General features: G+C 36.4%; 1 protein-coding gene across 1 annotated transcript in view; it reads left to right on the top strand.

The window, feature by feature from the left end:
* Window positions 1–13,706, top strand: part of LOC114049853 (regulator of G-protein signaling 7-like) — a 633,475-nt gene that overhangs the window by 591,323 nt on the left and 28,446 nt on the right. The window contains exons 10-11 of the mRNA XM_027871288.1: window positions 4,305–4,379; window positions 12,671–12,769. Coding sequence (XP_027727089.1) covers window positions 4,305–4,379; window positions 12,671–12,769 — 174 coding nt within the window. The remainder of the gene's footprint in view (window positions 1–4,304; window positions 4,380–12,670; window positions 12,770–13,706) is intronic.

Here is a 13,706-nt window from a genome sequence, read left to right as displayed (position 1 = left end):
ATTACATGAGTTTCAGGTCTAACATCTTCTGGTTACCCTCATCTGGTAACTTCTCGGCTTCTCAATGTTCCTTCTAAGATGTGGTTCCTGGGCTTGAACAAAATACTCCAGATATGGCTTGACCAAGTCAGAGTACAATGGGACTATTATTTCCCTAGTCCTTGAAATCATGCATATTTTAATGCACCCTAAGATCACATTAGTTTTTCTAGCTGTCAAATCACACTGTTGACTCTGGTTGAGCTTTCATTAGACTAAAACTCATGTATTTTCCAGACAAAGTTATCTCTAGCCATGTCTCCTCTTTCTACACTTGTAAAGCTGTGTTTTTTTTTTTAAAGTAAATCCAAGTATAAGGCATGGAACTATATTTGTTCCTCTTAAATTTCATATTATTAGATTAAATCCAGTGATCTAGACTGCCAACGTCTATTCAAATCCTGACTATCATCCAAGACATCACTTATATCTCCCAATTTTGAGTCAGATGCAAATTTGATTAGGAAGCCATCTATACTTTTATCCAAGTCACTAATAAAATGTTATACCACACAGGACCAAGCACACACCCCTAGGTACTCTGCTGGCTTCTTTCTTCCATGTTGATATTGACCTATTAATGATTACTATTCACGTTTAGTATTCTGCACAATAAAGCAAATTTATATCCATATAATTATACTACCACCTATCTTGAGCCTATGTTTATCAGAAAAATAGCTTTAAAAACTATCAAAAGTTTTGCTAAAATCTAGGAAAACTATACACACATGATATCCTCTCCCCAATCCATCAGTTTAACATCTTGTCAAAAATTATTTAATTACTCTGGCAGGTTAACTCTTTGTTTTCACTGCTTACTTTGTTAAATATTCACTAACCCTCCATTTAATAATACACTATAACATCTGGCCAGATATCAAAGTTAAGATCACTGGTCTATACTTGGGAGATGTAATTTTCTTCCTGTTTATAATGAGTAAGATTAAGAATGAGATTAAGTTTTTTGGCTAAGGTGGTTTCCAAACTCTTCCACATGACACTATAGTGATTTAACTTATATTGATTAAATTTCTATAGGAAGGTGGTAATATCGGTTCCTTCTTCCATTCCCTATTTTTTATATCAATGACTTGTTTAAATGAGTCACGTTGCATCAATTTGAATTTCATTCTGTAGCTTCTTTTCATCTTTATCCTTTCTTTTAATTGGTGTTTACTGTAATAAGCTAATGGTCTTATTATACACTGCTGATTTGTAAATAACTCCCACATTTCCCATCTGTTAAGGTGTAGTCAATTTAATTTTTTTTTCTGATGTTATCTGGTGCCATTTCTAGTACCATTTAACTCTTTTAAAACTATTTTGTTTAAATATTTATTGATATCTATCTTTTTACTGTACCTTTTTTCCTTAAATATGTCCTTCTTCCGCCACCTAGAGAGACATCTCTTGTAATATAGAATAAAGAAAACAAAACTTAATAACATATTAACTGAATATGTTATATGCACATACATAAGTCTCTATCTCTTAAAAAAGGGAAGAATGGTATTTTTTCCTTTTTTAAATAATATTTTATTTTCCCCCAATTACATACAGACAATTTTTAACATTCAATTTTTTTAATTTTGAGTTCCAAATTTCCCCCCTCCCTAAAGTGGTAAGCAATTTGATATTGATTATATATGTACCATCATGTAAAATATATTTCCATATTAGTTATGTTGTGAAAGAAAAAAAAACCAGACCACAAGAAAAACAAACCATGAAAAAATAAAGTGAAAAATAATATGCTTTGATCTACATTCAGCCTCCATCAATTCTTTCTCTGAATGTGGATAGAAGTTTTCATCATGAGGCCTTTAGAATTGTCTTGGATCATTGTATTGCTGAGAATTGCTAAGTCATTCACAGTTAATCATCATATAATGTTTCTGTTACTGTGTACACTATTCTCCTGGTTCTGCTCACTTCATTTTGCTTCAGTTTGTCTGAGTTTTTCCAGGTTTTTTCTGAAAACATCCTGCCTGTCATATTCTTGCACAATAGTATACCATCAGAATCATATACCACAACTTGTTTAGCCATTCCCCAGTTGGTAGGCATTCCCTCAATTTCCAGTTTTTTGCCACCACATTTTTAACAAATAAGTACTTTTCCCTTTCTTCATCTCTTTGGGCTACAGACTTAGTAGTAGTATTTCTGGGTCAAAAGGAATACACAGTTTTGTCCTTTGGGCATAGTTCCAAATTGTTCTTCAGAATGGTTGGATCAGTTCACAATTCCACCAACAGTGCATGAGGGTCCCAGTTTTCCCACATCTCTTCCAACATTAATCATTTTCCTTTTATGTCATAGTGGCCAATCTGATAGACGTGAGGTGGTACTTCAGCTTTTTAATTTGCATCTCTCTAATTAATAGTGATTTAGAACATTTTATATGACTATAGATAGCTTCGATTTCTACATCTGAAAACTGCTTATAGTATTTCTTCTTGATGAAAGCATTCATGATATTTTAGGCATGAGGTTTTTAGTGTACTTTAAAGGCCTATTTTCTCACATTTTTATTTGTCACTAAGTACTTAATTAATAATAATATTAATGACTAACATTTATGTAAAAATCTAAGATTTACAAGGCACTTTACATATATTTTCTCACTTGATCCTCATAACTCTGTGAGGGAGGGGCTATTATAACCCCCACTTTACAAATGAGCAAACTGAAACTCAAAGAAGTTGTGACTTACCCAGGGTCACACAGCTAATAAGTTTTATTAATTTTACTTAACCATTTTAATTTAAATTTAGAAATGTCTCACAAATTGGCAACAATTTGTAAATGATTTGTAAAAATAAAACACATCAATAAAAGTTTTGAGAAAAATAAACTTGTATCCTTAATTGATTGTCTCTCTCTCTCTGGGAGAGGAATCCTCTTTAACTGGTCTAAATGCTTTTCACCATTCCCACTCCTTTCCTGATTCTATCCTTCTTCACCTTCTCTGTGATGGGATCCTGAGTTAAAAATGAACCTTCAAGCTTTTGGGGAGACATAAGAAGACTTGAGTTTTCTAGACCTGCTTGACCTCTTTTTCTGCTATGCCTGTTTGATACACTTAAACAGCAAAACAAAAATTGAAAAGGAAAGGAAAACCAGAGTCAGTAATAACTTTCCATTGCTTTTAAATCATGAATGATTGAGAAGGCCCCTTCTGACTCTGCGATCTGATGAACCTATAAATACTCCTTTCCCTGTTCCTCTTTTCTCTTCCAAATTAAAAAAAAGAAAGAAAGAAAAGAAAAACTTAATAGTTTTACCTAAAGTACTCTTTCTAGCTCAGCAACACTTTTCACAAACTGGGAACACTGCCAAAAGGGGAAAATGCTCATTAGTCATGAATCTGATTAATTTTGCCACTACTTGCTGTGCCACTCTAGTGGTATCATTGTCATTGATTAAAAGAATAAGAATCTTAAAGATTGAAGAAGGTTACAAAGGGTGACTGTTGACCACTCCCATCCTCCTCTTTCTCACTCCTGCCTGAATTAGGATGACATATCAGGGGAAAATAAGGGCCGGGTGAGATTTTTGAGCTTCTATGTATATAGAATATTGTATGCCAGTTCCTTTTTCTATCGTCCTCACTGTGGCCACAGACTCCAGTGGCCACACACATACTGTCTCTTAGGAACAAATGTTTCCATCATGGACTCCCCAATTCCTGGAATTTGTAACCACTGTAAAAATTCATTCTGGAGTTGGAGTGTTGGAGTTGGCCAGACTGAATGTCACTTTATTTTTTCATCATGGATAAACCAAGTAACTATATAATAATAATAATGATGATAATAATAATAATAATAATAATAATAATAATACCATGGCCAAGTAAACATTCTATACTCCAGGGAGAATAGTGCCAGGAGATCAGCTAGGAAGGCATCATTCCATTACAGGACTGCGTAGACTCTAGCTCTGAGCTTGCTGAGTGAGAAATTATCAGTATAATTCCTTACACTCACATCCCAAACCTAAGTCTGTGTTTTTCTGAGCATTATATTTTGCATGGTAATTGGAGGTTTTAAAATGTAGAAAGTAAAACAGAGTAACCTCTTCGATTCAATAATGATTTTGGCTGATAGAGACTGCTAAGGCAATTTAGGGAGAACTACCAGTGTTTTTCCTGGTCACTGTGTATGCACAATGTTTCCAACTGCTGTCATTAATATGCAAAGAAATGCACTGATGAACAATTTTTTTCTCAAGGAGCTGTTTTTTCTATTTTCCATTTCCAGCCTGGTTGTGTAAACACAACTGAAGTGGATATTAAAAAATCATCCAGAATGAGGAACCCTCACAAAACTCGAAAGGTAAAGTAGGAAGTGTTCTGATTGCCTCAGTGAGGGTGATGGGGTCTCTTATCCACAGGAAGACCCTGGGGCTACAGCCACATCAAAGTTTATTTTTTTTCTTGTTTCACCAGAGCCATAACTAGGGCAGGATAAACAAGGCTTTGTCCCAGGGTGCCCAAGTCTTGGGGTGGGGGGTGGGGGGAGGATGTAGACATGCTTCCTTTGTAGTCCTACCATCCACAGTCTCTGCAATGTTTGGTGCCACTCTCCAACAGTCATGTCCTTCTCCAAGACCTGCCTCAACACCACCTCCAAGCCTTGTATCTACTTCCTCTTTTGGCCTCTTTGGGGAATGGGGCACCCTTCTTCTTTGTATGCCTGTCCTAAAACAAGCAGATTGTACTCTGTACCATACGACTACCACCACCACCACCAATGCCCCTCCCAAAGCAATGGAATTTATACCAGGAACCGGAATTCTCCATTACATTTTTTGCTTTACTGAACACTTACTTGTCTGGTCCTACCCACCATCCCTCATTGCCTTGGATAAACAAGAAATCTAGGATCGATCTGAAGTACTGTCCTCTGAAGTCTCAAAAAATATCTCACTCCCCACTCTCCTGAGTAAAACTGCTTCGGAGTTAGGCTGGTGATGCTCATTCACATATACCCTCAGCTGTAAGAAGGCCTGTCAAGAAGTGAGTACCAAAACACAGGAGTTGAGGCTGAAGTCCTCAACCCCAAGGGACAGAGAATCAGCATGGAGAGACCTTTTATAATTGTATGCATAGGCAAGTCAGAAGAAGAAAAGTAGACAGAATGAGAAAAGAAAACAATGGGAAAAGGGCTACTTTCAGAAAACCGAAGGAGAAAAAAAATTCTCAACAGTGAATAAGAAGTGAAAATTATAAGAAACTTTTCTGTTAATGGCATTTAACTAGGCTCAGGACACTACTTTTTATGTATTCTTCCTTAAGTCTTCATATTTCCTTTAAAGGCAAAAGCTGTATCACTTTTTGTGTTTCTTTAGCCTATATTTAGCCCAGTGTCTGGCACATAGTAGTTGCTTAATTAATCCTGATTGGTTGAGTTATTTACTGAACCAGAAAGTGCCCACCAGACAGAATCACTAAGCATTTTTGAGGGTGTTATTCATATAGTAGTATAGCTAAAGGATGGGGCAGCTAAATGACTCAGTAGATAGTGCTGGACCTGGAATCAGGCAGACCTGAGTTCAAATCTGTCCTCAAACACTTACTAGCTGTGTGACCTTGGGCAATGCATTTAAACTCTGTTTGCCTAGGAGGCAGATAGGAGGAGCTTCTCTGCTGGAGAAGGAAATGGCAAACCACTCCAGTATCTTTTCCAAGAAAACCCCATGGACAATATGATCCATGGGGTCACTAAGAGTTGGACACAACTGAACAACAACAATGGCTAAAGGCCCTACTGAATGGAGGCCAAGGTCCTTGATATAATAAGATACTTTTAATTCAAGGCAGTTCTCCTCAGTACCTGGGTTTAGAAAACAACAACCTTCAGCAAGTGCCATAAAACCAATTCAAATACAGCAGTCAGAAAGGGTTTTTATTTTGCCTCAAGGAGAGAAGAAGGCAAAGCAAGACAAAAAGAACTATTGCTCTGCTTGTTTCTTGCCAGTCGCTCCACCCATCAGCCTTTTGAAACTCTCTTCAAAGGCATAGCATGAGTGCACTCATAGCTATGATGAAGGGCAAGATTAAAATAAAACAAAACAAAAAAAAAGCTCACCAAAAATATTGAGGGAAGGAACTCCTATTCTCTCCTGAGGAATTGGGAAGAGAGTGTATTCATAGTTTTGTCTTATATGGTAATTTTCCTCAACTGAAACCTAGGGAAGATAGGTTCTGATTCGGAAAAACAAAAACAAACCAAACCAAAACAAAACAAACCAAAACAAAAAAAAAAAAAAACAAAACCCTAGCAGTTTCTGTCCCACTGCTAGAATTGTTGAGTACAACTTGAACATATTTTGTTAATATAGCATACATAATCTTTCTCTGTTGGATTGAAAAGTGCTGGCTAGAAATGCTGCTATCCAAATTTTAACCCCTTAAAAGATGCAAAAATAAATAAGCCACACAAAAGGGACCTGACCTCCAGTTCTATGTGTCAGTTTCAAAATGATTTCCAGGGTGAATCAGCACCAAGATTCTGGCCATTGATCTTAATGGCTTAAAGAGTGACATCATGATTATTATAGCCAATCTACATTTTAGACTATTCAAAAATTATTCTCTCTTCTCTTTATAAATCTAGTTCCACGATTTCTATCACATTGAATTTATTAGAATTAGTCCCAATCAAAAAAAGTATCATTTAAAAACAACAATAATGCTTAGGGCACTGAAATAATTTAAATGGTCCATTTGTCTTTTTTTATGACAATGACAGAATGACTTTGAACTCAGACACAGACTCTTCCAGCCTCCTCCTGATGCTCTCATGGTCTCTCTTCCCCTACCCCTTCTCTCTCCCTTCTCCCTCTCCCTTTCTTGCTCTCCCCATTCCCCTCCCTCTACCCTTCCTTCTCTCTCTTTATCTCTTGCTCTCCTGATCTGATACTTAGAATTTGTTAATTCCCACATACCTGGTATTTTTGCCAGGTATATAAAGATTATATTAATAACAATTTACCTTAAGTGTCTCTATATAGGTAAGTACAACTTTTAAATATGATTCATGAATATAAAAGGAAATTGGAGATCAAATTATATACTTCAGAAATGAGAAAGTCTCAAATTCTTTAGGAATTTCTTAGGACAAGTGAATACTTCTCTGGTATGCATAGTTAGCCAATCATATGGAAATTTCAACAACTTTCTCTAGTTTCTTTATCTCCCCAAAAAAAATATTCTGTGAATTTCCACAACCCTCTCTATTTTTCTCTGTTGTTTTTCCTCTATTTTCCTCATTCAAAAGTATATTACTACAGTGTTACTGACCTAGAACAAACATAGTAGTGAAAAACAATGAACAAATTTGCAAAATCCTGTTTATTCTTTTGGGGAGGAACAATCATTAATTAGTTTAAATAATGAGTACATTAAATAATAATAATAATTAATAAGATCATAAGCTCATTGACTTAGAAATACAAGGGACTACGTAAACAATGTAGTCCAATACCCCCATGTTATAAATGAAAAGTCAAAGGGTGGTTCCCTAGGGTCAAAGAACTAATAAGTAGCAGAGATGGAATTTGCATGCTGCTCTTTTCTGGTCCATATCTAACACCCTATCCATTAATCCACTTGAACTCTAAAACATGTTTGTGCTCTTATATGTTTATAATAATTGCTAACATTGATATAGGATTTAAAGTTTGTAATGTCAGATGGGACAATGGATAGAGCACTGGACTTGGAGTCAGAGAGACCTGACTTCAAATCCAACCTCAGACACTTTCTAACTTTGTGACCCTGTGGAAGTCACTTATCCTCTGTTTGCCTCAGTTTTCTCCTCTATAAAATGGGGATAATAATAGCACCTCTCTCTTATGGCTGTTGTAGAGCTCAAATGAGATAATATTTGTAAAGTACTTAACACAATGCCTAACACATAGTAAGTGATATATAAATGTTAGTTGTTATAATTATCATCATGACCACAATTATGATGATTATTATATCACTTACATACTTTATCACATTGAATGCCCACAACAAAGCTGTGAGGTAATTCTAAAAGGTATCATTCCCCGAATCAGAGATGGGAGGCCCATTTTCAAATAGCTAGTGTCAGGGGTGGTATGAGAGCCTAGTTCCCCCCCTTATTGTACACCTAGAGTTCTTGCTACTATGCCATATTTTTGTACTTGCAAGAGGTTCGGCTGAGCATGGATCCTTACTTCAAAATGTAAATGTATGATATTCAAACATATTGTTTTAAATAATTTATTTGCAAAATGTAGTCCTGAGGCATAGACAATTTTTGCTTAATTTTTAACTGAGCTTCTGGGTTGCATGTGTGTTTCATTAACTAAATATACATATGTATACACACAGAGATACATGATTTCAAGATTCAGTGATATATATGAACTCATATATGTGTAAGATTACAAATTTCAAAATTAATAGAGACTCAAAAATACCTGGATTAATAGTTGAGTTTGATATTTGGAATTGGCCAACTCTAATATCTTATATCCTCTACAACATAGCATGTCATTTCTTTTCCTGAGAATTTCAGAGCACTTGCAATGCAGATAAGCCTTAAAACACCCCTATGAGGAGGGGAATCGATTTCTGTGTCTTCAATGTCTATGAAACAAGCCATGTTGGATCAACCTGCAATTAATAAGACCATAAATTTTGAGTTGAAAGAGATTACCTAGCCTAACTCTCTCATTTTATAGATAAGTAAACAGAGATCCTGAATGGTAAAATGACATGCCCAAAGTCACAAAAGCAGTAAGTGACAAAGCCTGGGTTAGAGTAGATTCTGTAAGTCCAAATACAATGGTCTTTCTCCTGCATCAAGCTTGTAATTACAAAAGTCCACTGTTCTCTTATACCTGCATAATACCATTGTCCCTAACATTCCCAAAAATGACATTTAAAACTGTCATTCTCTTGCACACTCTTCTCTGGCTTCTGAACCTCAACAGATCTGTAGTTTTATATTAGTAGTAAAATTAACTCTGAAGTGCTTACTTTGGGGATTGGTCAAAAATAGAAACTCCTGAGTCACTTGATTGTCAATAGCCAGTCTCCCTGAGAAATGATTTGGTGTGGACCATGTAGCAGTTAAACTAATTTCATAAATTGAGACTTTTTTTTGGCCTTGTTGTGCCTAAGAAATAGGGAGTCTTAGAATTGTAGATTTTAACACGGTTTGCTTTGGCCCCATTCTCTCAGGTCCATACTGGCTACATGTCCCCCTTAAGGGTTTCAGGGCACCCTGAGAGGTTGTAGGTAGAAGTAGGCACCATGAACTACAGCCCTGTTACTAGCACCCAAGTTCCATTTAACAATTAAGACTGATTAGCATTTTATACAGGAATATTTGCTTCAAAGATATAATAAGAAGAAAAGTACAAACATTTATTTTAACACTCCTATTCCACCATTAACTTTAACAATCATATAATACCTTGATCTATTAGGTGTATAGGGGAAAAGGTATGATTAAGCTCACAATTTCGCTCAGTTCCTACATAGTATTATTAGTCCCATCAAGTTCACATCTAAAGACTGCATCACTGCCAAATGAGTTATTCCTGGCCTGGGGTCCTGAAAGCCATTCCCAAAGGTCACTCCTGACTCCTCAGGTCATCAGTGCTGCTCTGGTTATGAAACTTGGGCTCTGGAGGGATGAGATGCTGAAGAAGGTTCCATTCTTTTCATACCTTAATATTTCAATATTGCATTGGCTGCAAACCTGAACTCAGGCATGATGGAATGCCAAGAAGCCTTCTGGACTTTTTGAATTCAGGCCTTAGGCTCTACTCCCTTCACAGATCAATAAGAGCCCTGAGGCAAAGAGGAGACTGAGATTGATAGGATTCTTTGAATCACTCTGCAGACAAACCAAAAGCCTTTTCTTCATCACATCTTTAGTTGACTATAACCAGTTACACAATGTCTTCACATGCTCCAGTCTCTTTAAGGCCCTTTCTTTATACATCATCACAATTTTCTCAAAAACAGCTCCTTAGAATTCTCTATATGGACAGATACCATTTCCTTCCATAGCTGCTTCTATGGAAAGAGAAGCTACATTCTCCCTAGAGATCTCCATATGGAGATGTCATTTGAACAAGCTGATGAGGCCTATACATGCATTGAACCTCCATTACAGAATTTTGAAGCTAGAAGGGACCTTTAAGATTCGTCTTGTTTCTTCTTCATCTACAATAATGTAATTTTTGATATAATTTTGATTTTCCTTACTTTAATCCAGTATCCTATTGAATCTGTCAACAAAAATTCAAGTATAAGCCTTTGGTTGGGTTTTTGTGTTTCTCATTTTTGTCCTTCATAAAGAGGCTTATTTTTAAGGATCTTCTCAAAAAAAAAAAGCCCAAATAAGGCTAAGAATCCCAAGTCATCTAGTATTTTTGTTTGTCATTCTGAAATAAAAACTCATCTTATAGGACATGACAGCCTAAAAGTCAGTATTTGATTTGAAAAGAAAATGGTGATGGAATCATAGATCTGATACATGGCTTAAATAATGCAGCAAAAAGAAAGTCTAAGCTTTTTATTTCATCAACTGTCCTTCCAGAGTTAAGAGGGTTTGTGATGGAAAAGTGACTCATAGTCAATTTAGATGACATCTACAGAGGTCCAGGGTAAGATTTAGTGATTGAGTTCAGCCATCTGAAGATCCCAGAAGGATTGATTTGTCTGGAATATATCTGGAATAATGTATCAGGCTTACTAGTTCTATATGCTACACTTTTATTCTTTTGTCATTTTTGTAATTATTATATATTGATTCCTTTTAAGTTTTCTGATTTTTCTTATGCTCTCAAACTTTAGCACTGACTTATGACAGCCAGTTATCATTACTTTCAATCCAATAGACAAAGCAAATATCTATGAATATAGAAAAATAGTGTACTATAGACACTAATTTAAAAAGTACTCGGTTTAAATATCAACTCTGGCTTTTAAAATACAACAGTTCACCACCAGGCATTTGAAGACAAGCAAAATGGTGTTTTAGGCCTACTGTCATACTAATCACTCCAATTTTGTTGTTGCTGTTCAGTCATTTCAGTTGGGTCCAGTTCTTCCAGACTCCATCTGGGGTTTTCTTGGCAAATATACTAGAGTGGTTGGCCATTTCCTTCTCCAGCTCATTTTGCAGATGAGAAACTGAGGCAAACAGGGTTAAGTGACTTACCCAGGACCACACAGCTAGTACATGTCTGAGGCTGGATCTGAACTCATGAACATGAGTTTTTCTGATTCTAAGCCCAGTGCTCTTTCCACAGTGCTACAGCTGCCCATTCATCCCAACAGCATCCATTAAAATTTTCTCTGGTAATTCCCAAACTTTGTGCACTTAAGGGGGAGGGAAGAGAATAAGCATTTATATAGGACCTACTATGTACTAGGCATTGTGCTAAGTGCTTTTTATAAATGTTATCCTATTCAATCTTCATAACAACCCTGCAAGGTAAGAGCTGTTTGTCCAGGAAATAGTGGCAAACAAAGACTAAGCAGAACTAAAAAGCATTTGAGCTATTTCTGATTCCAAAGCCAGCTTACTACCTACTACACTACTAAAGTACATGTGAGTAAGCTGAAGGGTGTTTTTGAACAGGGCCATGTGAACATAGGCAGCTACATGGCACAGTGGAAAGAGGACTGGGCTTGGAATCAAGAAGACTCGTCTTTGTGAGCTCAGATCCAGCCTCAGACATGTACTAGCCATGTGACCCTGGGCAAGTGATTTAACCCTGTTTGCCTTAGTTTCTCCTTTGCAAAATGATCTGGAGAAGGAAATGGCCAACCATTCCAGTATCTTTGCCAAGAAAACTCCAAATGGAGTCATGAAGAACAGAACACAATTGAAATGACTGAACAACAACAACATAGGAATATAACTGGAGACTGAATTCTGCCTTGGGTAGACAGCATGGTACAGTGGAAAAACACTGGTTCTGGAGGAACATGATGATGATGATGGTGATGGTTGGACTGGGTGCCAAACATGCCATTAACATTTACAACCAGTATGATCTTGGGCAATTGTTTAACTTCTCCCTGGACCTCAGCTTCCTTATGTGTGAAGTGATGGCATTGGACTAACTGACCTCTGAGATCCCACCATGTTTTAGTTCTTTTATCATAAAATAATTCATATAGCCAGGTGTCCTCCTTGTCTAGTCTCTTTAACACTGAACTCTGTTCCCTTTCTCTTTAAAGCTTACATCATATTTTGCCCTAGATGGGTTTATTGTGTTTTCTCTTCTATTTCCATCTCCACTCCCTGAAGTTTATACTTAGAAAATTGTTACTGAGTTTCATCCTCAGTATTCTCTCCACCTCCTACATATTCCTACCCTCCCTAAATAATCTATTATTGTGTTCTTCATGTTCACTATCTATAATCAGAACTTGATGATTCAGAAATGAAAGGTTCAATTTTTCAACACAAGATATTTGCCCTAGAAGTTTTGATATAAAACATAATTTAAAAGACAGGAAGCCTTCACTGAAGAGATGACATAAAGTTAGAGTTCAAAGGAAGACTAAATATATGAATTTTGTTTGAGGACTAATATATTTCTTGTTGTGGTTTAAATCTAGTCGGTCTATGGACTACAAAATGATATTCGAAGCCACAGCCCAACCCACACACCCATACCAGAAACTAAGCCTCCAACAGAAGATGAATTGCACCAACAGGTTTGTTAACTTTCCAAATGACTTGATAAAGTATTATTGCAAAAGTAAACTGAGGACCAGCTGGTAAGTGTTGCTACTGTGTACTTCTTCCTCATTATGTAGTAAAAATGTGCATCCAAAAGTTATGTTTTCATTTGACACAACAGTGATATTCAAACTTTTATTTTTCTTAATAATAACATGTAACACTTATATAGTGCTTTAAGCAAAATGCGTTATATACATTATATTATTTGATTCCTCAAGTCACTTTTTCCTGGGTCCTCAGGTCTCTCTCCAGTTGTTAAAAATAAAAATCATATACTTTTTCCTAGGCACTTTGACTGCAGATATAGCTATTCTGAACTCTAGTGCTCCCTCTTAACATTCTCACATATCCCCAAGACTCCAAGGTTGAGGCCATGTAGAAGGCTCAGTCACAATTTCCATACAACCTTCAATTTGGCACCACCATCATCTGTGATCTTTTTTAATTCTTTGATTCTACCACTGCTCTATAACTACTGTCTCATCTAAACTCTTTAGCTTTCATTTCCTCAAGGAAAGAATTGGTATCACTGTATTAGCTTAAAGCCTTTCAAGTTCTGCTAGAAAAGCCAGAAGTCACTGGCTAGTACCAGCAAAAAGCACCCCATCAGGTTCCTCAAAGTCTTGGCTATGAAGCTTTTCATCTCCACATCAGGACATCCCCAGACCTGGAACCACTCTGCTTAGAATAAACAGCAAGGTCTTCTCTGCCTCCTAGGGGAATCACACTCCATCTTTTCTTCAGAATCGTCTTCCTGATTCAGGGGTTTAGGTCCCTTTCTCAGATTCGAGTTTAAAAGAACTTAACCTGTGGTCCTTAGATCATAAATAACTCAAGATTTCTAAATGGGAAAAATATAGATAGATAGATAGATAGATAGATAGATAGATAGATAGATAGATAGATAGA

This window comes from Vombatus ursinus, unplaced genomic scaffold, assembly GCF_900497805.2.
Source record: "Vombatus ursinus unplaced genomic scaffold, bare-nosed wombat genome assembly UNPS02014798.1, whole genome shotgun sequence".
NCBI classification, from domain to species: Eukaryota; Metazoa; Chordata; class Mammalia; order Diprotodontia; family Vombatidae; genus Vombatus; species Vombatus ursinus.
This window is presented reverse-complemented; position numbering and strand designations above follow the sequence as displayed.